Genomic DNA, 23915 nt, shown 5'->3' on the forward strand with positions numbered 1-23915 from the left:
GGTGACAACAGCAAAGTAAATCAAAACCAGTCTAGGAATACTTCCGTGCGGCAGACCCATGATGCCAAGCGATGTGCCATTTCCAGAGAGGGAGTACTAGCTTCCTTGTCATCAGTTACGAGTTGCTCTGGGAAAAGAAATGTGGTGATAAAAGCTGTTTGGCTGATCCTCCTTTTAGTGGACTGCGATCCAAACCTGCTGAAAATCACAAATAGGACTTCTGGGCTTATTCAGACAGCAACCATGATGAAATGCCAGACATTTTATCTACATAGTAATATTTGATTTTTATTGGCTTCTTTGAGATTGCTAATATTATGCTTAACTTGCAAATGAAAAATGACACCAAAGAAATTGAGTAACTTGTTCAAGGTCAAATAGATTCTAGTATATAAGTGGTACACTCCAAGATTTTAACTGTTTACTCTCAAATTACACATGGTTTACAGTTTACTCCTGTTCTCATGGATCGACAGGTAAACTGAGGCAAGACAATGAAATAAGTATGTGATTCAAGAAATGGCTTATTCCATTCATACTATTTTAGCATAATGCCTGAGGAGGGGTAACTTATAACCAAGAGACACTTACTTCTCATGGTTCTGGAGACTGGAATGTCCAGGCTAGAGGCACCCGTGGTATTGGTGTCTGGTGAGGACTGCTGTCTGCTTCCAGGATGGCAACCTGGAGGCAGTGAGCTCTGTGCCCTCTCAAGGCAGAAGGACGCAAGGACAAGCTCCCCCCATCCCTTTTATAAGGCATAAGTTGCCATTTGAAAGCCCCACTACTTACTACTTTGCATGGGGGCTTAAGCTTCAACATGAGTCTTGGAGGCGGCACAAATATTCAAACCGCAGCAAGGAATAAGCAACATTCAGAAACAGTTTTAGCAGAGTAATTGGGGGATGTTTGAAGAAGAGCCTTTAAGTGTGAGAAGGACCTTTAGAGAAAGCAAAGAGAAGAGCACTCTAGATTGAGCAAACAACATGATTCAAAGTATAGGGGCACCCTTGAGGTCGACAACAACTGGGGTGTTGGATTCATGTTGAAATAGAGTACAAAATAAAGTTGGCACACAGAGCAAGTCTACAGTCTGAAGGTTCTTGGATTTCATACTGAGGAGTTGGAGTAATTCTGTACTTTCTGGGTGGTTAAGATTTTTGAGGAGGCCAGTTAACTCGATTTGTACTTTTTAGAGGTATAGAAAGTCTAGATTAGCAGTTGGAGTTAGAGTTCACAGGAAGCTGTTGTAATGGTGTAAGGAAGAAGGTATGAGAGCTAGACCAGGAGCAGTGGGAATGACACTGAAGGCTGATGTCGTTTCTGTGTAGGGGACTTTACAGGTAGAAACTTGGTGGTGGTTATAGGTGAGCGGAAGAGGAGGAACCAGGAGTTACATCAAGGTATCTAGGATTGATGATCGAATAGAGGAAAGTATACAAGCACTGCAGTTGGTAGGAGGGAAATGGAAAAATAAAATTGGGAACATGCAAAGTACGTTGTTTTCCCACTGTTGGCTGTTGACTGGATTAACTATAATTGTGGTAATTGTATTCTTAAAATATGATACCCAGTGTGTGAAGGACATTCCATTTTTAAGTAACAGTCTTAATAGCTCCTGAATCATTTGACAGAGGGTGATATAGATGACAGGTTTTGAAAATTATAGTAATGCTAATGGGGTGATTATAAGGCTTCATCGTTGGTGATTTCTTGGCATTTGAAGTGAATTACACAGGTATTTTTATTCCAGGTAGTAATGATCCATGTCACTCCTGTGGATGACCAGCTCCCACAGGAGGCTCCCGGAGTTTCTCGGCATTTGGTTGTCAAGGAAACAGAGGTGGCCTACATAACTAAGAAACATCTACATTTCCTAGACACAGAATCCTATGGGGAGCTGCTCTACACAATAACAACCCCTCCATTTTTCACTTTCAGCCACAGGTATCTAAAAAGTCATCATGTAATCTATTAGCTCAAGGACTGGAGCGTCAGAAGTGTCAGTACCCTACAATTTGATTGCTTCAGTGGCCAAACATAGACTTGGACACAGTTCAGTCTTTACTTTCATCTCACATTTTCTCATACTGTCTTTCAAAGCTGTGTTAATTAGTGATCTGTAGTTTATAATGTTTTCAACATAGGTAGGCTAAAAACAGTTTTAATTCTCATTTTTTAAAAAGAAGATGCTTATTTTTAGTAAAATTTACAGTGGTCTTCATAACATTATTTTTAGATCTTATAAAACACAGCATGACCCTATTGTCTGATCTCATTCCAGAAAGGCTGAGTGACTCAGCCTCAGACCAGTCTCACGCACAGAGTAACAAGGAAACACTCTTAAGACTATGATTTCCTTTCATGACAACAGAAATTCTGGACTTTACGCTTTGTAGTCACAATGAGGATGGCGTTGATACTGAGCACTACTAGGAGCCCCCAGCATCAAAAGAGAATATAAGGATGGAATATCAGATTTCTTGTCATCATGAGCTCTTTTACGTTTTGCAGTTTTGGTTATGGGCTATTTGATTTAATTTTTCTTAGCCAGGAAATTAGCTGATGTATTCTCCTGTATTTCTCTTTAGACATTTGGACGCTGGGAAGCTATTCATGGTGGACAGCATACCAAAGCTAACAAAAAATCCTGCAGCCTTGGGACTGAGGTCATTTACTCAGGTACGGTCTGCTAAAATATTGACAAACACAGTGTAAATATTCTCTGAGAAGATAGGGCTAGTGTGACCCCTGAGAATGCTGGCATTGATATCTGCCATAAGAGCTCGATGTCTTTATTCTTTGTGCTTGCACATTTCCAGAAGGGATGTGGCATCTATTTGAAAGTGTTTTATTAAGTTGGATAAAATTTCAAAATCTTGTTGTAATTCAACACAGCTTTTTACATTGTTTTACCAGCAGCAGGACTCTGGAGCCTCCATGCTTGTGTTTTTATTTCACTAAATTCAGCTCATTCAGTTATCTGCAGTATTTCCTAGGATTGCCAGTGTGAGACTTATTTTCTCATGGTTCTGGAAGCTGGAAGTCTGAAATCAGGATTGCAGGGTTGTGCTCCTTTTGAGACCCGGTAGGGCAACTCCTTTGCTTCTTTTCGGCTTCCGGGTGTTTACCAGCGATCTTTTGCATTCCATGGCTGGTGCATACACAGGAGTAGTGTGGCTGTGTATCCCTTGGCAGTTGTCTTCCTTGGTGTCTCTCTCCTCCTGTTAAAAGAACACTGATTACTACGTTGGATTAGGGGCCAACTTGCCCCATGTGACATCACCTTAGCCAGTTGCGTATGTAATGACCCTATTTCCAAACAAGCCCGCGTTCTTAGGTACTAAGGGTGAGGACTTCAGCATGTCTTTTGTGGGAAACACAGTTTAGCACATTTACTACCTTCCGCAATCCTTCACTCTCTCTCTGCCTACTCCTGTGCACTCTACTTCGCAGACTGGGTGGAAGCCCCAGTAATGGTGACAAGTGCTCAGGCAGCAGTGGTGACAAGTACTTGGGGCTAAGTATGCTTAGTTCTGTGTAGTTAGAGATTGTAAATGAGCACGTCCCTCCCAAGTGATAATGACCATTATTTTGTTTAAAATAATGTCCATTATTTTGTTCACTGCCTAACAAGGTTAAGCAGCTTACCAGTATCACTCAGCTACTGTATGGTGGAACTGGGTGGAAATATAAGTCTCCCGTCTTTTATAGAGTTGGCTGTTGTCAAGCGCTGACATGCTTAGTTTTTTTTCTCGCTTTGCAATTCTGAGTATTCAACCTGGGGATTTTGTACTGAGAACCCTTTTTAAATGTTTTAAGACAGGGTCTCATGAAGTTGCTAGGTTGCTTAGGCTGGGCTTGAACTTGGAATCTCCTGCTGGGATTACAGGTGTATGCGCATCTTTGGCTGGTGACATGCTTAATTTCTTTATCCATTTACCTCCTTGTAAGTAGAATATGTGATTCATAAAATAGATCTTTGGAAATCTTTAAATTGACTACAGTGGCATTTCCAGTGTTTATTATCATTTAAGATGGTGGTTCTCTTGGACCTAGGTCTCCAAAAGTGTCTGGTCTTTGCAAATCAACACTCACATGTCCCATTTTACTCTCTTTGCAGCGTGCTGTGAACTATTTGAAAGTAGCCTACATGCCACCCATGGAAGATGTAGGCCCCCACCTTCAACAGGTCCAGTTCCGATTTTCCGTCAGTAACCAACACGGTGGCACTTTGCTCGGGATCTGTTTTAATATTACGATTCTCCCAGTGGACAATCAGATTCCCAAGGTGTGTACAATTCTTGGTATGGAAGATTCAAAGGGCGGGAGAGGACTCACTTTTTAAATTTTCCAGCTGCTGTGTAGAAAAAAAAAATTGGGGAAGAGGATTTCTTCACCTCATGAGACTTTCTAGCTAAAAAGTGAGATTTTTCCAGTTTCTGAATTTGGCATTGTTTTCAAAGCTTTATCAAAATCTCTTTCATTTCCTTTTCTTTCTGCTGAGTTTCACATGTTGATCAGAGAAAGAGAATTAAATTAGGGGTCTCTTAGCAACCAGAAGGTCTTATTTGCTCTCAGCACTGGCCAACCATGCTGCTGTATAATCCAAAGCAACTCTGTAATTTCCAAAATGAGTTAAGATGGATGCTTTTGCTCTTCCCTGTTCTGCTCCTCAGTGCTTATGTAAATCTTAAAGAGCTTGGGTCTTTCATTAAAACCAAACTCTAAAGACAATAGATAGTAGCTGTGGATCTTCTCTGTGAGGCCGAGGTTCACACTGAGTCTGTTCCATATGCTATCATTCCTCCCCTCTCAGAGTGCTACATTTGATTAGTTGACAATAGATGGTCCCATTTCCCCTCAGAAATGTAAAGACACAGGAAAAGTTCCCATCCCTTATAAGCCAAAAAGTTCTCTCATCCTGAGAAACAAGGTCACCTTCTCCAGGTACCTTCCTGAAATATAGCCAGCCCTGTTCTCTTTCCTGGTCATTTGCCACCATCCTTGCACCTGCCTAAGATTGTGGAACAGAGCTTATCTAGGGCCTCAGGGGCTTACTCAGCATGCAGAAGTGGTCTGATGGATCTAAACAATATTGTAAAATAACAAATTGTCATTGTTTAAGGTTCAAGAGATTTCCTATCGAGTCTGACTTTGGGTTCTCTTGAAAATGTGGAAATGCTAGCAACACTGAGCCCATGTAGCTCATGGAGCTGTGAGGTGGAGGGGCTCCCTGACCGCCAAAGTCCCCACGGCTCACCACACTCATTTGTTTCACCCACCTGATCCCTCATGCTAGTGAGCGAGTAAACTCTGGTGGAAGATACTCCAGGGAGCTCACACCAAGGAATCTAAATTAGCTCATTCCCTGACAGTGTTCCCAGTAGAGAGTAGGTTGTGTTCCCTGTAGTGAAGTGGATTAAGATATGTGTGGCGTTAATCAGATGATATTTTAGTCAGGCCACTCTTTTCTGTGCATGAGATTCAGACCATGAAATAGCCTAGCATCTAAAGAAGTCAAAGCTCTTTCCAGAACAACCATGGAGAAAATTTTATGCAAAGGAGTCCAAGCCTCTTGCTAGAAAAGGGTGCTCTGGCAAGGAACTACAAAGGGTGAAGGGAATAGTTAACTTCACATGAAGGTGGATGGAACAGTTGAGAAGACATGGGGCTAAGACTGCATAATGGCTCCTGTCTTTTATTTACAGTGCAGGGCAAATGAAACAGTACTTTAAAGAACCAAAAATGTTAGATGTAAAATTTAAATCAGTAGCTTCCATGAAACCAGCCACAGGAGCGGTGAATACGCACAGAGAGCTGGGCTGAGCGGTGGCTACATGGGATTTTGTTTGGTGCGCTTACCTGCACTCCTGTGGACCGGAGCCCAGGGTGGGAGAGTTAATGATTAGTAAGTGGGGCCAAGCAATACTTATGCTTTCTGTTGTTCGCAAGTTGCCCAAAAATGATATTTTAACAATCATTGAATGTAGTAAAGAATATTTGGTGGAAGCCCCATCTTGGGGCTAATTTGGTGTCGCTCCAGAAAACAATGCTGGCAAATGTGGACCTTGGTCTGCACTCCGCTCTGAACACAAGCTCTGTCCCCTTCCTCCTCCCACCTACAGAGGAGATACTTGCGTAGGGGTGAGGTGGGAGTGATGGTGGGAAGCCAAGTCTATCGTTTTGGTTTTCGCTGTTTGGCCATAGCTTATTGGAGGACAGAAGGCAATTGCCCCAGAATTGCCCTCTCGTTTCAGTGGGACTTGTAGCTGTGGGCGGCTGCTCTACCCACACTGTGCCCTGTGGGCCCCAGGAGCGAGTGGACTCCTGAGTGGAGGCTGCAGCCTCAGCTGGCTTCCTTCCCTCCCCCTGCCTGTGGGTTATTACTCCTGCCTCCGTGGTCCCTTTCACCAACTCCTCCCCCCAGGCATTCTCCTTTCTGGGACTGGCAGCTGCTCTCAGGAGAGCAGATGCTTCCTAGGAGAGGAACGTGGTGTCCTCACGTGGGCAGGGTGCTCGTCCCAGACCCTCCGAGCTTGTGCCTTGGTGCCCCTCTTGCTGTGACTTCTGCAGAGTTGTACGGATTTGGGAAAATGCTACACAAAGTTAACGGATTTTCCTATGAAAAATCTCACAGCCTTGAATATGCATCTGTGCCGTATAAATCTCCAACATGAGGATGTTGTATATAACTGTGTTTTAGACTTATTTGATCATAGAAAACTTATTGCCCACTTCCAGTGTGGTGACAAAATAGTCCAAAGCACTCTAATTTGTTTTTGACCTACAAATGAATTCTGAGATTAAAAACTGGATTTTCCTGTTGTTGTCCTTATGTTTTTAATATTTCAGTCTAGTGTCTGACTAAATTTATTTCCTGTTTAGGCTGGGGACTTAGCTCAGTGGTTCCAGTGCCTGCTTTGCAAGCACAAGGACCCGAGTTCAATCCCCGTTACACACACACACAAACACACACACACACACCCAAAAATTTATTTCCTGTTTAATCTTGAATGTCTAGTCTTCAATTTCCCTAGTCTAGTTCCATCTCCAAATACCACAATTGAAACTCGGTGTTTAAGATTGTTTAGGGTTTTTTTTGTTATTGTTTTTGTTTTTTAAAGGAGAAGACATAGTTCCTTTTATTCCCGGAGACTTTGGGATAGTTTTGTTTATGTTGTAGGCTAACGTATGTGTGTGTTAAACAGTGATGGAGACAGATGAGACGAGAGAAGTCGTTATTCCCTCAGTTTGTCATTGCAGGTAGTTACCAATTTGATTACTAATTCTGTACAGGCTCTGAGAGAAATGAACTATAGAACCTTTCACTTTTCTGGATCTGCTTTACTTCTTTGTATACATTAATGCTTAGAATTGGAGATATTTAGTAAAAACTTTTGGCCAAATTTTGTAGCTGTGAATTTCTCTCTCTACCATGTACTGGAACCAATTAATTGATGTGTGGAGATGGTATTGAAAGGTTTCTAGCAATGCATGAGTTCTGTGTCCATGGCTCCTCAGAGTAGAGCGAGTCTTTGACTCTTCTCTCCCTCTTCTCCAGGTCCTCACCAGCCACCTGAGAGTGGCAGAAGGAGATCTGTGTGTCATCAGCACACAGCACATTCTGGTTTCTGACGCGGACACCGCACTGGACAGTCTCCGGCTCTCCCTGCGGGAGCTGCCTCTGAGTGGAAGGGTGGAGCTACATGGATTTCCTCTGGGTGCAAGGGATTCCTTTTCTTGGGAAGACCTCCATACCCTAAAAGTTAGGTTAGAATATTTCATAGCTTTTTCTTTACATACTTGGGCTCCCCTACTTGATCAATCACGAGGCAGGGTAAGGAAAATGAAATGTGTACAGTTTTTTCAGGGTTACCAGAATGTCATTTACTAATTTTAAGAGTGAATTGAAAATAAGAAATGACCAAATTTTTCTTTCACTCTAGACAGTTGATTTTCCTTTGGTGTGCTGTGCCAGTGGGGATGGCTCTATGAATATTTGAACAACAAAATTAATTGCTATGAATATTAAATTTGCTGCTACTGCACCTATCACAAGGGGTAACAGTCAAACAAGATGAATGGAGACAAATATTCTGTGAGGCTAATCTACATAATTAAATTCCCAGCTCTAAGAAAAGCCAATTTTGTAACTCTGGAAACGGGTAGATCTCTGTTCATCAATGTCGTTAGGGCAGCCTGTTATTTGATTTTGTAGGTGAACCAAGTACGGTGGTCTGGGTAGGTGGGCTGTGGAATAGTACTGAGATTTCTAAGAGCCAGATTAACAGTTCCCAACCTCTTGACCTCTTTTCACTATATACCTATTGCTACTAAAGTTTCTGTTTTCTTCTTTTTCATTTTGGGTTCTCGGGTCTTAGCTACATGTTACACAGAGCATTCTGTTTAGGCAGTTCTTACTAGGGAATAAATGAATGATAGGAAAAAAGTACCAAAGCCTGCTAGAACTATATGTTAAAGTACTCTAATTAGAGATTTGCAATTAATTTTATTTATTTATTTTTTCACAGTAATCAAACCTCGCAAGGTAGAGGATTCATTTCTCATATTATAGTTAAAAACTAAGTCCATGAGGCTTCCCAAGGTCACTTAGCTAGGTACTCACACAATGAAGTATTGAAAAATGTCGTTGACTAGTCACACCTTTGGATATGTGCCCTGAGGTCCACTTGACTGTTTAGGGTACTAATAGAGTAAAACAGGATCAGCACATTATCACTCATCGGTCTATCTGATGGAAGCAGCAGGGAGTATGGCCAGACAGAGCATAGGAGGCTGAATGTGGGAAGCCTGGGGGGTTCCCAAGTAAATATAGTCTTGATTTTTTTTTCCACTGATAAATATCTTATATGTTCAATATTCTCTGCTGTATTTAGTGTAACTTTTTACTTTCCGTTTCTAGGACTTACTTCCATTTCTTAGTATCTGGAACAGATTTTTGAAAATTTGGCTCAATGAATTCAGTAGCTATTTAGAAATTACTGGGCATAAACTGCAGTGGGCTGGAAAGTCCATGGAAAGCCTAGAATTAGACAATCCCTTCAAGGAACTTGGCTGATGATTAAAGGAAAATAGGGCCAAGGGTGATCAAGGAAGGGTATTTTTAAATCTGAGAGAGAGATTTAAGAGCCTTTGTAGACTGAGAGGAAGAGAGCTAGTAAGTGGAAGAGGGAAATAGTAGAGGGGAGGCAAATGTAATTCATGGATCAAGGTTTAGAGAGCAGCTGGGTAGATTCAGAGTACGGGCAGAATTAGCTTTGAAAGTGGGAGAGGGACTCATCAGATTGAGATTCCACTTTTCCTTGTCTGTTGCTAGATTTTGGGGTCTGTCTGGCCCCAGCCAGGCTTTAAGTAGGCAGAGCTCCACGAAGTGGTTCCCATTGTCACGGGGCCATTGAAGTCCTACTTTTTGATTTGTGGACAAATCACCAACATATACAATACATTTTCCCAAGGTGGAGCAATTTTACACTGAAGGATACTTGTGTATTAAATATGTAACTTCATTATTGTGCTATTTTTTCTCATTCCTTCCTTCCTTCATTCATTCTTTCAACACAAGTCCAAAATTGTGGAGGAACTCTTGGGTAATACATCAACTCAGTTTACTCTCACAGTGTTCTTGAAAGAATGGTTACAAACATTATTCCCACAGGTATCGACATGATGGATCTGAGGTTCTTCAGGACGACATATACTTGCAGGTCACAGATGGCACAAATTGGGCCGAATTTGTTCTACATGTTGAGGTGAGTAGAAGATTTTCCTCCTTGTGTTGTGTAAAACTAAAACATCTATTTTGGAAACTTCTTAGATATAACTTAAAACATACAGAGTCCAAAGCAAAAAAAAGAATGCCGGCTTACCACTTGAACCAGGCATGGTTATATTGGTGAATGGGCATATTATTCTCTCCAATCCATTTAAGAATATAAATACTCATACCTCAACACCAGATACTTGATTTTTGAGGTAATAGATTCCATGTTGTCTTAGTTACTCTTTTTCTCATTGCTGAGACAAAATACCCAACACCCAAAGTTAGAGGAGGAAGGGTTTGTTTGCCTCACAGTTTGTAGCAGTTTTAGTCCATAATTGGCTGGCTCCGGTGCTTAGCTGAGGGGCATTGCAGAGGAGAAACAGTTTATGTCAGGCAGAAGGCAGCAAAGTAGCAAAGCAGCAAGCGATGGCAGCAGTCCTGTCTCTGTCCCTATATTTTATCCACTCGCACCCAGGGTGGGGCATCCTTGATTCTAGCATTATACCATGAATAATCAATCCCAGCATCATATCCCTGATCACAGCATCACACACTCTAGATCCAGCCACCTCTGAAAATCTCCATCTATGACTACATGAGGCTTTGGGGGACATCTAGACAAGTCATAACACATGCCTAAACGATTTGCAATTCTTTCGAATCATAACACTCAGAAAGATTAGTTAGCAGTTCAGCAAGTTAGCCTAGAAATGCATCACTGAGATTTTCCTTCCTTTTGGAAGAAGTCATGTATGCAAGTGTGTATAGCTCTTTTGTGAATTTTTGGCCGCCTACTTGAAGTTGTTTTTCTCCTTCTTGACAAGTAAAGAAAAATATACCAATATAGTTTGAGTACATACTGAAAGGACTTCTAAGAACTCTGCCATTTCTCTGTAGTGTCTATCAGTGTCCATGAGCATAACTCATAGGATTTGCAGGTGTTGATAGTGACCAAGCAAGGGCTACAGAAAATTTGTTCCCTGAAGGACCACTAATTATTTTTATTATGCTAGATTCTGTCTCTTTCTGTTTGAATATCAGCCAGATTTTTGTGATGTGCAATTATGATTAGTGGTAATGTGTTTTAATATATTTTATAATTGGTCATTGTTATAGCTTGTGCCTTGATGTCCTCCCAAGGCCTCATGTAATCACGGGGGTGGGGCACTTTTCAAAAGTAGCTGGATCTAGACTGTCTTGTGCCGGTATGGCGGGGGGTCTATGATTACTAAATCAGTCCACTGATTGGTTTGGCATAGTTCTGGTTGGGATTAAGGGTATGAGAACTACACCTGCCCTAGGCTAGGTAACCTGCATAAAATATTGGACAGAAAGAGGGCTAATGTGCTCTCCCTTACCTGCTTGTCTTAGACTGTTTCTCATCTGCGATGCCCCTCTGCCACACCACCCTGCCGTGGAGTAGTTGATTAAGGACTCTGCAAACTGTAAGCCAAGTAAACCTTTCCTCCTTTAACTTTGAGTGTCTGGTATTCTGTCTCAGCAATGAGGAAAATAACTAAGGCAGTCATTAATAATATCACATACATCTGTTATTTAAGCTAGGGAAGGAATCATCCCTGTTTCATAGTTAAGGACACTTAGGCCTAAGAAGATCAGATGATTTGTCCAAAGTGTAAGTTGGCTGGCATCTCCATTTCTTGATACCCAGGCCAGCGTCCTCACCAGTGCCACACTTCTTCCTTGACAGGTAATTCCATTGCCAACAGGTCCTTAGTAACTTTCTGCACCAGGGATGGTATGGAGCCTTTTCTTATGTTTCCCTACTTTGTCCTCATAACAGCCTTTGAGGTCTCGATGACGAGCAGTATGTTATTTCAGCTTCATAAAGGTGTGTTCTCTTTTTCAGCAGACTTACATACACAAAAAGCTCAACTGAAGTGAGTCCCCCCTCCCCCAAAAAATTTCAGGGGAAAAAGCTCCAACCCTGTTTTCTGTCTCTGACCATCTTATTACTGGTAATATGCAATTCATTTTGGGCAAGGAATCTGTTTATTGCTACTTTTCAAAAAAAATGGGTATGTTCTGTGCAGTTGAAGGCACAATTTTGGGGCAAGCGTTTGTAGTCTTTTTGCCTAAAGGGGATGTTTTAATTCTTTTCCTTTGGATTTTATTATCCATTTGAATTGATCCGTGAAATTCCTTAGAGTCAAAACCATAATAGAAGTCTTTAATGAATTCACATGAAAGACAGGAACAAAGACTTCTTTCTTACTAAGCCAATAGAAAAATAGAAAAATATTAGATACTGTTTTTATATCTTTGATTAAATAATTAAGCTGGGGCTTCTCTCAGCCCATCCCTCTACCCATTGCAGGAAACTGTCAAAATAATTTCATGTGTATTTGTGGTATAGTTGTTAGCCTCTTTAAACAGAAGAATAATTAGGGCATATATTTAAATTTGTACTCATTTATTCCTTCATTCAACAAATGTTTATGTGTGTTCTTTTTTTGTTTGTTTGTTTGTACCAGCGGTAGAACTCAGGACCTTGCACTTGCAAGGCAGGCACAGTGCCACTGAGCTAAATCCCTGGCCCTCTGTGTGTTCTTTATGGCATGTCTTAGACCAGATGCTTGGAACATAGTAATGAGCAAGGCAAAAAGGGCCCCTGTTCTTCTAGAGGTTACAGGCCAAGTTTGAAGACAGGAATTAAACAAATCAGCACTAAAATAATTAATTCATTAAAAACCATATGTGTTTTACCAAATAAACAGATGCTAAAAGAGAGTAAACAACAGGAGCCCCAAATTAGCCCGAATGGTCAGGGAATCCACATAGAACCTAAAGCAGTAATTAGCTGAGAAAAAGTCTGCTGGGCAAGAGACAGGGAATGCAAGGGCCTGAGACCTGCGGGAGTGAAAGTGCAGGACGGTAGCAAGGCACCCCCTGGATGGCACGGTGAGCTGCGGGAGGAGCCGGGAAGCCGCTGAAGGTCCCTGCAGAGCTGTGACATTTGAAAAGATCCCTTTGGTGGAAGAGCGGGGAGAGAAACGTAAAGGCTCCCAGACGAGCCTGACGCAAAGCAAGGCTCTGGGGCTCACACCAGGTCGCCATATCGCACGCAGCTCAAAGCATCTGAAATGCTGCTGTGGCTCAGTGTGAGCCCAGAGAAACTTTCTGGGCAGCAGGAAGTTGAAGGTAGAGGAAAGCTTCGTGATCACTAAATCTTTTGAAATAAAAAGACACAATGCTGTGAATGTTTCTGCATCATCCACCAGGAACAGAATTCCAGGTGAATATGCGTGAATTTAACAATGGAAGCAGGGACTGTGGTGAGAAATGCTTTATATTACATTTTATTTGTAGTGTTTTTGGAAAGGGATGAGAGCTTGAAGTCCCAGACCATAACCGGATTCCCCCGACGCTGCCTAAATTGCCTCCCACAGGGGCCATTCCTTGCAAGATGGTACATAGGGGAAAGTGGGAAAACGCAGCCTTCTTGGCCGCGTTCCATGGCTGTTGGTGCTATGACTGGGAGATTGAAAATACCTGTCAACGTGACTGTGAGCTACTGGGTACCAGTTGGACAGTTTGTCATTTCATTTTGTCTCCTGGAAAGTTTGTCTTTTTTTCTTTGTAGGTATTCCCTGTAAATGATGAGCCCCCAGTCCTAAAGCCTGGCCTCATCCCCATGATGCATTGCCCAGAGGGTGGAGAGGTGGTCATCACTCACGAGTATGTTTCTGCTACTGATGTGGACAGTGATGACTTGAAACTGATGTTTTGGATTGCCCGAGAACCCCAGCATGGGGTGGTGAGGAAGGCCGGAGTCGAAGTGGATCAGTTTTCCCAGGGAGATCTCAGCTCCGGAGCTGTGACATACAGACACACAGGTAAGTGACAGCGTTGTGAGTCATGAGGGGTGCAGGCAACGTGGGAGTCCTCACTTCACTCCTGGCTGTGGGCTCCCATGACCTGATGATGGTATTTATGCTGGTTTCCATCAAAAACGATACAGCTGCTGCCTGTATCCCATTTTCCCAATACGATCATCATGTACAGAAATGCTTCTGATCTCAGTGTTCTAGGGACTCTCAAAAAGTGGAGAAAGAACAGTTGTCACTTGCTGCTCTGTCCTGGATGCTCTCTTTTGGTCAATTTGAAGGAGGCTTATTTGGCCACTGTACCTTATGGATTCATAAGTCTTAATAGAAATGCTTGAAGTAATATCGTCAAGGAAACTACGTTATTAGTTTCCCAGCCCAATTGCCCATCAGTTGGAGACTGGATAAAGAAGATGTGGTTTCTCTATAAAATGGAGTACTACTCAGCCATAAAGAATGAGAAACTAGAGTCATTCATAGGAAAATGGATGCACACTGAGGCCATACACTTAAATAAGACACATGTAAATACTGAATAGTTTCTCTGGTGTGGAAAACTAAAAGTGTAAGTAAAATCCAAATGGTGTAATTGACAATGTGAAATAGGAATTAAAGGGCTAAAAGTGTAGGAGAAGTAGGAAGGGTAGGGAAAAGGAAATAAGGTAAAAGAAAAAATAAGAGAAAATGAAAAAACAAAGTTTTTGTAAATAGGAAAGGGTGGAGGGGGTGAAGGGAGGGCAAGGATAAGGGGAAAAAATGAGAACCAAGACCTGCCATGTAAAGGTACAAGATCACAGTGATAAATGTAAATGTACTGTATACCTAAAATTACCAATAAACTCAGTGAAAAAAAATTACATTATTAGTTTCTGAAGTTTGCTGATCATCAGCTAGCACCTAGGCAGTAAACTAGTCCACTTTTTGAGTTCTTAAGAAGCAAAGATAGTATCTCCACCACGTGACTTGCCTGCAGCACGTGGCAGTGTGAACACAGATTAGATGGGTCTGTAACAAATACTTGCTTATAAGCACCACGCTTACATTTCTGGCATCACAGTATAGTGTTACGCAGGTGATATTTGTTCTCCACATGAAGAAGAACAACTAGAGAAAATACTAATTGAGCATTGCAACAAGGCACAGCCCCAGGAACTGTGCGTTTACATGGAGTGTAATCCAGCCCCACTGTGAAAGATTTTGACTTAAATGGGCAGACAAACCCATTCATATGCAAAGATGCCAGCGGGACATATCTGCACATCATCATATTACCTCCCCTTGCACATGCTCTGAGGTCTGGGCTAGGACACTGCCTCTATCATAGCAGATATTTCCTCCTGCTGGAATTAATCACACACTCTTGCAACTTCCTGTTTACTCATTCATATGCCTCTTTAAACTGAAAATTGCATGGAGGAAGTAGGATGGATACAGGAAGAAAGGGCCACCAGAATTCAAGTCACTTTTTTTTATGTGAAGAGACAAAATTCAATCAATGAGGTGGGGAGGGATCTGAAGGAGGAGGGATAGAGACTGCTGAGGACTAATTTGGAAATGAGAGAAAACATTTTGATTTAATATTTTCATATGTATTTTGGAAAACACTGATTTGTTAGGGTACCAGTTGTCTGTGGTTGGTTAATACAAGAACGTCTGCTCTCTTGGCCAGACTTCCCTTCTTTAAGTGATGTCTCACTACCCTCTTATTTGCATGCCGTCTTAGGAGTAATTTCAGTAGTTAGCAGAACTTCAGTAAGTGAAATTGCCACTTAACAGATTTTAAAAGATTCAGTAGTAGAATTTCCTGTGGTCTAACCCACAGGATGTGTGCACACACACATCTGTGATACTCTGATCACACCGTGTTCCGTTCCACCCTTAGACTGTCTGACACAATCTTTTGACTTTTGAAATTCTCCTGAAATGCTTTTGACAGTTACAAAATATCAGCCTTTTCTCTGCAGGAACAACCAGGACACTGTTTCATTTTAGGCTTTTAAATAAATGTTTATCAAGTGAATAAGTGATGGATGAATATTTCAAGCCATTTTTTTAGCTAACACGAAGAGGGGAGAGTGCTCTTATTTTTGCCTTCTCCCAGAGTTGAACACAGATTGTTTCTTTCTAACTCTGACTTCAACCCTGTTTTTCCGGTGTATCGTCCTTTAATCTTTTAGTTGCTCAGTGAAATCATCTGTGGGTTTTCCTTGTCGTTTTTCCGAATAGGGAAAATGATATTAAGCACGGTACTCTGCAGATTTGACCAGTGTGCCTGGTGAGGAGAGATGAGGTTCCTGATCTTTCAAGCCCTAGGCTCATGGAAGCTCACAGCACGAATCGCTGCCCTCTTGGCAGGTCAGAGGTGATGCCTGAGAATTGAAGAGCACGTGGCAGGGCCTTCCTGTCCCTGGAGAGCAAGTTCTCCTCTGCCATGCACTGTGTTCAGGAAATATCCTGTGTGCTGCCAAGCTACGGAGTTTTCTTCCTTCCTCCTCCTCTTGCTGTTCAAACTGGGGTCATTTTGAATCTTAGTAAGACTAAAAAAAAAAGCACAGGGAAGAACGTGACAGTAAATGCCACTTCTTATCCAGGCGTAGTTGCTACTTCAGCAGAAAATGTTGGCTACTATATGAAAAGGAAATATTGAAATAAATGACCAAACTGTGGGTCACCGTTGTTCCTCACCTGCTCGAGTCCTCTGTTCATATAAGCACTGCGTTGTTGCTGTTATTTATTTAAGTTGGTTAATGCAGATGGAAAGACAGTCGGCCAAGGGACAAGGGCGTGACAAGGGTGCCTGCTGCTTCTCCCTGAGATTGGTCCTAGTGCTAAATGGTTATGAGGGAAGAATGAAACCATCGCCAGGCAAGCTTCCTGCCTTTCCCTTGTTCATCTGTGAACTGTCAGACCCTTGTTAGCCCTAGGTTGCCCTCCATATGGTGGTAGATGGCTGGCAGAGCTTTCACTGGAGGCAGCAGATGGACAGCATTTTGGCATTATTTTCATGACTATATTTAATTTCATAGTGATAAAATTGGGTTTCACATTTTATCCACACAAGTTCCTTCTCTTGCCATTCAGTGCTTGCAGAAGAGGTGTAAGTGGATTTGATCTTGGTTTTCTGTATTTTAAAAAAGTCAAGTTTCAGCCATCGTTGTGTCTTCCAGGTGGCGAGGTTGGCGTGGTGCCTTGTTTTGACACCATTGCATTGGTGGTTTCTGATCAAGAAGCTGGCCCTTCTGTGAATGGCTGTTGCTACAATGGACCGAATCCATCTGTTCCTCTTCATGGGTCCTTTCCAGTGTATGATCTGAATGTCACAGTATATCCAGTAGACAATCAGCCACCTTCAATTGCATTAGGTGACAATTTTTTTTTGTTAAAGTACTATTAGCTCACCTACTGTTGTAGCTGTGGGTTAGTGAAGTAATGCACTTTATTTACAGGCAAAACATCACAAATGATTTCCCTCTAATAATTGCCTCAATAGAAACTTGTAGAAAACTCCAAATCTATAAAAGTTCACAAGGCAAAAGAGTTTACTTTAAATATTGGGAGGGAGGGAGAGAACATGCATGCTTTGGGACCAGGACAACACTGGAATTCTCAAATATTCTGGTTTTATTTCACATGGGAAAAATATAAATTGCTGCCTGCTGGAGTGATTTATTTTATCCATAATAATTTCTATTAGGACGAGTATACCAGAGAGACCATTTATATACATTTAACTTTATTTGCTTTTTAGAAAGTCATCTCTTCATAAGCATTATGTATATGTCCTGTCTCTCAGAAAAAAAATCAGCATATGTATGAATGTTATTGTAATTTGCAAACTATCTCCCAAGCAATGTTCTAGAAAGGAAGCATTATCCCAGCAGAATAATTAAGCACCAGGCAGGAAAAGAATGTTCGTTATGAGCAATTCATAATAGCTCTCAGGCAATTAACACTCTGACGAACAGAGGTAACAACTGATCTTGAAGAGTACATACACTCCATTTAGTGGCTTACCATTAAAACAGTTTGGCAATTCTTACTTTCATTTGTCACTTCTGTAGGGACTCGAGGGAAATCAGAGTTCTTTGAGAATGAGGGAAGTTTTGTACTGGAGCCTTCAGCATTGTTTTCTGTCTTACCATTATTATCTGGCTGGCTTGTACCAGAGAAACAGCAACTCCACAAGTCCAGTTGAATTCCACCCGTTACCCTAAGTGTTTTCACTGTAATGGGAATGATGCCCCAGGGAATGAACATCTCCCACGGAGATGTGTCTCCGTGTGGGAGGCTTTTCTGAACTGGAATTTCCACCGTTCCCTTTGTCCTCCCTTCTCTGGTCAGAAGTGCTAGGTCCTCATTATATTGTTATTGGTGTGCAGGCTCCATGTTTGTTGTGGATGAGGGGTCCTCAGCGGCACTCACCGTTCACCATTTGTCTGCCACTGACCCGGACACTGCTGCAGACGACTTGGAGTTTGTTTTGGTTTCTCCGCCGCAGTTTGGCTACCTTGAAAACACACTCCCTTCTGCAGGGTTTGAGAAAAGCAATATGGGGATCAGCATAGGTAAGTCATGGTCTCATGACGCCGGACGATGCCCATTTCATGCGTGTGATCAGTTGGGTCATGTTTAATAAGGAATCAGAAATGTTCTTAGCTCCGTATACATTCAAGATATTATTATTACAGCTGATACTTTCACATCTTATTGTTGTTTGTTTTAATTTTTTTCTGACTTTTCCGTGTCAAGTTTATATCAAGATAAATGCAAATTTACTTGTGGAAAATATAAGAATAAACGTTGAAGAGAGAATATTTCTAAAGGCTCTCATGGCAGCACAGAGTACTTTGATAGAATTTGCCGGGAGCTCACAAGGCATCAGTCTCGCAGCTTTGTAGCATTTTTAAGATACTGGTACAGCAGCTTGGAAAATACATTGTGATTGTTATGACAGAGAAAGCCTGAGATACTGGAACAGATGACATTGATATTGAAACCAAAATGTGTCTCATGTTTAAATAGCTCTTCTAGTTCAGGCAGAGACTAAACAAAACAAAAATAGAAAGCAAAAGCAAAATTTTCCAGAGGCAACATTTTATAAGTAAAGGATTCTCCAGTCCTGTTTGAGGCATATATTTTGAATATGAGAGATAATTGGATTTCAGAGTAATTGCTTTAAAGGTTATCCAATTTTTCCTGTGACTTAGTCAACAACTTAGAGTATTTTTTCTGTTTTGATTTCAGTCCATATCACGGTATCTAAACATCAGTCAGCTGATCCCAGTTAATGCAGTCAGTTGCTTGATGTGCCTGCCAAGTAGACAGATAATCTATTGACTCTTGTTTTGCCTTTGTGTGAAAGGTGTTCTCTTTCTTACCCAAGTGTGACAAGCGCTGCTCGTGTAGAGGCAGTGGTTTAATCAAGGGCAGCATCCCTGGCGTTCATCCTGCACAACGAAGAGTGGGCGTAAAGTCCCTGTGCATCTTCGTTACCAGTGGTTGCTCTGTGTCTTTCATGCAAATTTGAACTCTTCTGTCTGCTCTCTGGGCATCCACTTTTATGCTGATGAGTGGCGGGTGTTGCAGCAACCTCTGATCTCTTATTTGCTCTTCATGTTCCGTGTTGGTGTGTTCTAGCCTCCTTCCAGTGGAAAGACGTGAAATCTTTGCACATTAACTATGTGCAGTCCAGGCATCTGAGAACGGAACCCATTGCCGACCAGTTCGTGCTGTGCGTCACGGATGGGAAGCGCCGCTCCCTGGAGGCTCCGTTTTCTGTTATGATCAAGCCCACCAATGATGAAGCCCCTGACTTCGTAGTACAGAATATTAGTGTAAGACGCATATCGGAATGTTCCCGCTCTCTTATTTTCTGGCTTTTACTTCACCTGTCCATTGGCATTGTTGTGGGTGTGCTTCACGCTTTAAATTGCTGAGGGGTGGGGAAGGCATATCCTGTCGTGTAATGCAATCACTTGGAAACCATGCATTAATTTAATAATAGCAGTAGTGATAAACGTAGTTGTTAGCGTATAGCAATTGCAAGTATGCTATTACTTGGTTGTCTACATATAGGATTTAGTACTTAGGCTGTAGGTTCCAAAACTTTGCATGTGTTCAGTTTAATTCTCGTGTTAGGCTTCTAAGGAGATGGATGGTATTATTTTATAGCCATTTCATAACTGAAGAAATGAGGCAGAAAGGGACTAAGTAGCCTAAATAATTTGTGCATTCTGGTAATGTGTATGTGTTTTGTGATCTCTCTGTTTTACTTACTAATAAGGGGTTACACAATATGTACTCCTCTGCCCTATACTTTCTGAAAAAAAAACCCTAATTTGTGTACAATGGAAATCCTTTCATATCACTATTTAATTATTTCTAAACAATTATATAACCTTTACGATTATTTGGTTCAGATTTATGAAATGGAACGAATGTAGGCTTTGGAAACAGCTGGACTTGGCTGTTGCTTTTAGTAGTTGTCAGATCTTGGGTGGGTTGTTTCTCTCTGTGCTTCCACTCCCTCACCTGCAGGTGCCTGTCGAGCGCTTCTGAAGTGTAGGCACGATGACCAAGGGGGCCAGGCGCCACAGATCCGTAACGAGGACACGCCAGAGTTGTTATGTTTGTCAGTTTTCAATGATACTGACCAAACACCTTATTTGCCTTTTTATAAACTAAAGACCATCACACTGTGAGTGTGAGAGTATTTATTTGATTCACTTCAGAGTGAAATTTCAGAGCCTGCTCCTGCCTGCCTCATCTCTTCTGTTGGCATGTGGGTTTCTCTGGAGAGCCCTTTAATAATTACGTGTGAGGAAAGAAAACTACAGGTGATTTCTTCTCTGCCTGCCTCTATTGTCTTTATCTGTCTAGGTAGGGGCTTCTGAAATAATTAGGCCACTGGGAAACTGCCCCTTTCTCTCCCCTGGAAGGTCATGCTTCGTACCTGTGTGCTTCTTGGAGAAGCTGTTGCAGAGTGACAAATACAGAGCCCCTTACTTCATTGGTAGAACTAATTTTAAGCTTCAAAGGATTTTATTTTTATGAAATCATATTTTTGCCTTCTTGTGAAAAATGTAGTTATTGTGTATTGTCACGGCTGTGTCCAGATGTCCCCCCCACGTCTCATGCAGTCACAGGTGGAACTTTTTCAGAGGTGGCTGGATCTAGAGTGTGTGATACTGGGATTGGTTCATGGTGCAGGGCTAGGTTCAAGGGAGCTAGGATTAAGGGTGTGGGTGCTGCCCACCCTAAGAAGTCTGGATGAAAGGGACAGAAAGACTCTGTTAAAGTCCCCTGTTCCTTTGCTGTGTTCTATCTGCCATGAACTGTTTCTTCCTTGCCGCACCCTTCTGCCTTGGAGCAGCCCATTATGGACTGAAACCTCTACAGACTGTGAGCTAAATAAACTTTTCCTCCTTTAACTTTGAGTATTGGGTATTTGTGCCAGCAGTGAGAAAAGTAACTTAAGTCTGAGGTAGTTGGATTTTCAACAAATTGTGCTTCAAAAAGATTTAAGGTTTTAGTTTAAATTATTATAATCCATTCTAAACTTATCTCCTAGTAAAAGGCTGCATTTTATGTATATTGATCTAATTTGTTTATTGTTGTAATCCCCCCAGATCCCACTTTTTTCAATAACATTTCCTAGTAATTTTGTGAACAAATTCACTGTTCTATAAATGAGAAATGTTGCCAGACAGTGAGTTAAGGTGAATAAAAGCTTTATAGTCAAACTCTTCAAAGAATAATATAACACATTTTTTATTAAATTGAGTTTATTGGTACATATTAGGTATACAGTACAGTTGCATTCATCATTGGGATCTTGTACCTTTACATGACAGGTCTTGGTTCTCATTTTTTCCCCTTGTCCCTGCCCTCCCTCCCCGCTCCTCTCCTCCCCATTTACAAACACTTTATTTCCATTTTCTCATATTTTTTCTTTTCCCTTATTACCTTTCCCCTACCCTTCCATTTTCCATACACCTTTCGCCCTTTTCTTCCTATTTCATGTTGTGAATTATCTCATTAGGATCTTATGTACTATTATAGTTTTTCATACCAGAGAAAATATTCTGTATTTCCACATGTGTGACTTATTTATTTCACTTAGGAGTATATCCTCAATATGTATCCATTTTCCTATGAATGACTCTAATTTCTCATACTTTATGGCTGAGTAGTATTCCATTTTATAGAAAAACCACATCTTCTTTATCCAGTCTCCAACTGATGGGCAAATGGGCTGTTTCCAAGTTTTAGCTATGATAAACTGTGCTGCTATAAACATAGGTGTTTGTATATCACTGTGGTATAATTTTTTTAGAAAGATACCAAGCAGAGGGATGGCTGGGTCAAACGGAACCTCTAGTCCCAGCTCTTTGAGGTATCTCCATATTGATTTCCATAGTGGTTGCACCAGTCTGCACTCCCACCAACAATGGAGAAGGGTTCCTTTCTCCCCACAACCCTGCCAACGTTTGTTATTGTTTGATTCTTGATAGCAGCCATTCTTTGGGGGGTGAGGTAGAATCTCAGTGTTGTTTTAATCTGCATCTCTTGAATGACCAGTGATGTGGAACATTTTTTCATGTATTTACTTGGTGCTTTTACTTCTTTGTCTGAGAAATGTCTGTTCATTTCAGGTGCCCATTTTTGAATTGGGTCTTTATATTTGGGGTGGCTGATTGTTTTGAGTTCTTTATATATTCTAGATAAGAGTCCTTTGTCTGAAGAGTAGCTGGTAAAAATGTTTTTGCACATTGTAGGTTGTCTCTTAGCTCTGTTGATTGTTTCTTTTGCAGTGCTGAAGCTTTGTAGTAAGATGAGATCCCAGTTGTTGATTCTTTCTGCTAGTTCCTGTGCTATTGCGGATTTGTTCTTAAAGTCTTTTCCTATGCCAATGTCTTCAAGAGTTCTGCCTAACTTATCTTCCAGCAAGTTTAGTGTTTCTGTTTTAATATTTAGATCTTTAATCTACTTGGATTTTAATTTAGTGCATGGTGAAAGATAAGGGTCTAGTTTTAATTTTTGGCAGGTTGAGATCCAGTTTTTCCAACACCATTTATTAAAGAGGCTGTCTTTCCTCCAACATCGTATTAAATGGCCAAAAGCTGAAAACTTTCACTTTAAAATCAGGAACAAGACAAGGATGCCCACTATCACTACTCCTCTTTGATATAGTTCTAGAAACATTAGCCATAGCAATTAGACAAGAGAAAAAAATGAAAGCAATAAAGATAGGAAAGAAAGAAGTTAAACTGTCATTTTTGCTGACGATTTGATATTCTACATGAAGACCCAAAATACTCCACCAAAAGACTTCTAGACTTAATTGACACTTTTAGCAGAGTAGCTGGATACAAAGTCAACACCCAAAAATCAATAGCCTTCTTGTACAGAAATAACAGACTCACTGAGAGAGAAATTAGGGAAACAATTCTTTTCACAATAGCATTAAAAAAAATGAAGTATTTGGGAATCAATGTAACAAAAGAAGCAAAAGACCTCTACACTGAAAACTACAGCACTCTGAAAAAAGAGATCGAAGAGGGTGTAAGAAAATGGAAAGATATCCCCTGCTCCTGGGTAGGAAGGATAAACATAGTGAAAATGGCCATACTACCAAAGCTGCTATACAGATTCAGTGCAATGCTGATTAAAATTACAACACTGTATTTCACAGAACTAGATAAAAGAATCCAAAAATTCATCTAGAACCATAAGAGACCTAGAATAGCAAAAGCCATCCTAGGCAACAGAGACATGGCTACGGGTATAACAATTCCCACTTTGAAACTATACTACAAAACCACTGTGATAAAAACAGCATGGTACTGGCAAAGAAACAGACCTGAAGATCAGTGGATCAGATTGGAAGACACAAAAACAACTCCAGATGTACTCAGCTATGTCATCTTTGACAAAGGAGCTGACCATCCCCACTGGAGGAAATACAAGATATTTTTAAGTGGCTTTATTAAAATTCATGTGGGAAAAGGTGAGTTACCATCAAAGAATTTCATGAATATATCATTCTGAAATTAATTGATGATACTGACTTAGCCTGTAGTAAGTTAAAAAGAATCAGCATCAGTTTAGCCCAAAGTATCCTTTGTGGTAAGTAATTCCTTCTGAAGTTCCATAAAAAGTGGTTGCAGGTAGGTTCCCTCCAGTCGATGAGAAAGGCGGAAAAGACAGGGTGCTTTCACAATTCTGAGCCATATGGGTCCTTCAAGATGGAGTGATACCCCCAGTCCTGAAGACTTCCGGTATCC

General features: G+C 41.2%; 1 protein-coding gene across 1 annotated transcript in view; it reads left to right on the forward strand.

Annotated features, from left to right (window-relative positions):
* The window catches only part of LOC104866809 (FRAS1-related extracellular matrix protein 1), a 47685-nt gene that overhangs the window by 4732 nt on the left and 19038 nt on the right, over positions 1 to 23915 (forward strand). The window contains exons 3-11 of the mRNA XM_033757647.1: positions 1754 to 1947; positions 2592 to 2682; positions 4124 to 4291; positions 7565 to 7773; positions 9680 to 9773; positions 13386 to 13638; positions 16797 to 16991; positions 18009 to 18194; positions 19267 to 19463. Of these exons, the coding sequence (XP_033613538.1) occupies positions 1754 to 1947; positions 2592 to 2682; positions 4124 to 4291; positions 7565 to 7773; positions 9680 to 9773; positions 13386 to 13638; positions 16797 to 16991; positions 18009 to 18194; positions 19267 to 19463 (1587 nt within the window). The remainder of the gene's footprint in view (positions 1 to 1753; positions 1948 to 2591; positions 2683 to 4123; positions 4292 to 7564; positions 7774 to 9679; positions 9774 to 13385; positions 13639 to 16796; positions 16992 to 18008; positions 18195 to 19266; positions 19464 to 23915) is intronic.

The sequence above is a fragment of the Fukomys damarensis genome, unplaced genomic scaffold (genome assembly GCF_012274545.1).
Source record: "Fukomys damarensis isolate Sample0158 unplaced genomic scaffold, DMR_v1.0_HiC HiC_scaffold_31, whole genome shotgun sequence".
Classification (NCBI taxonomy): Eukaryota; Metazoa; Chordata; class Mammalia; order Rodentia; family Bathyergidae; genus Fukomys; species Fukomys damarensis.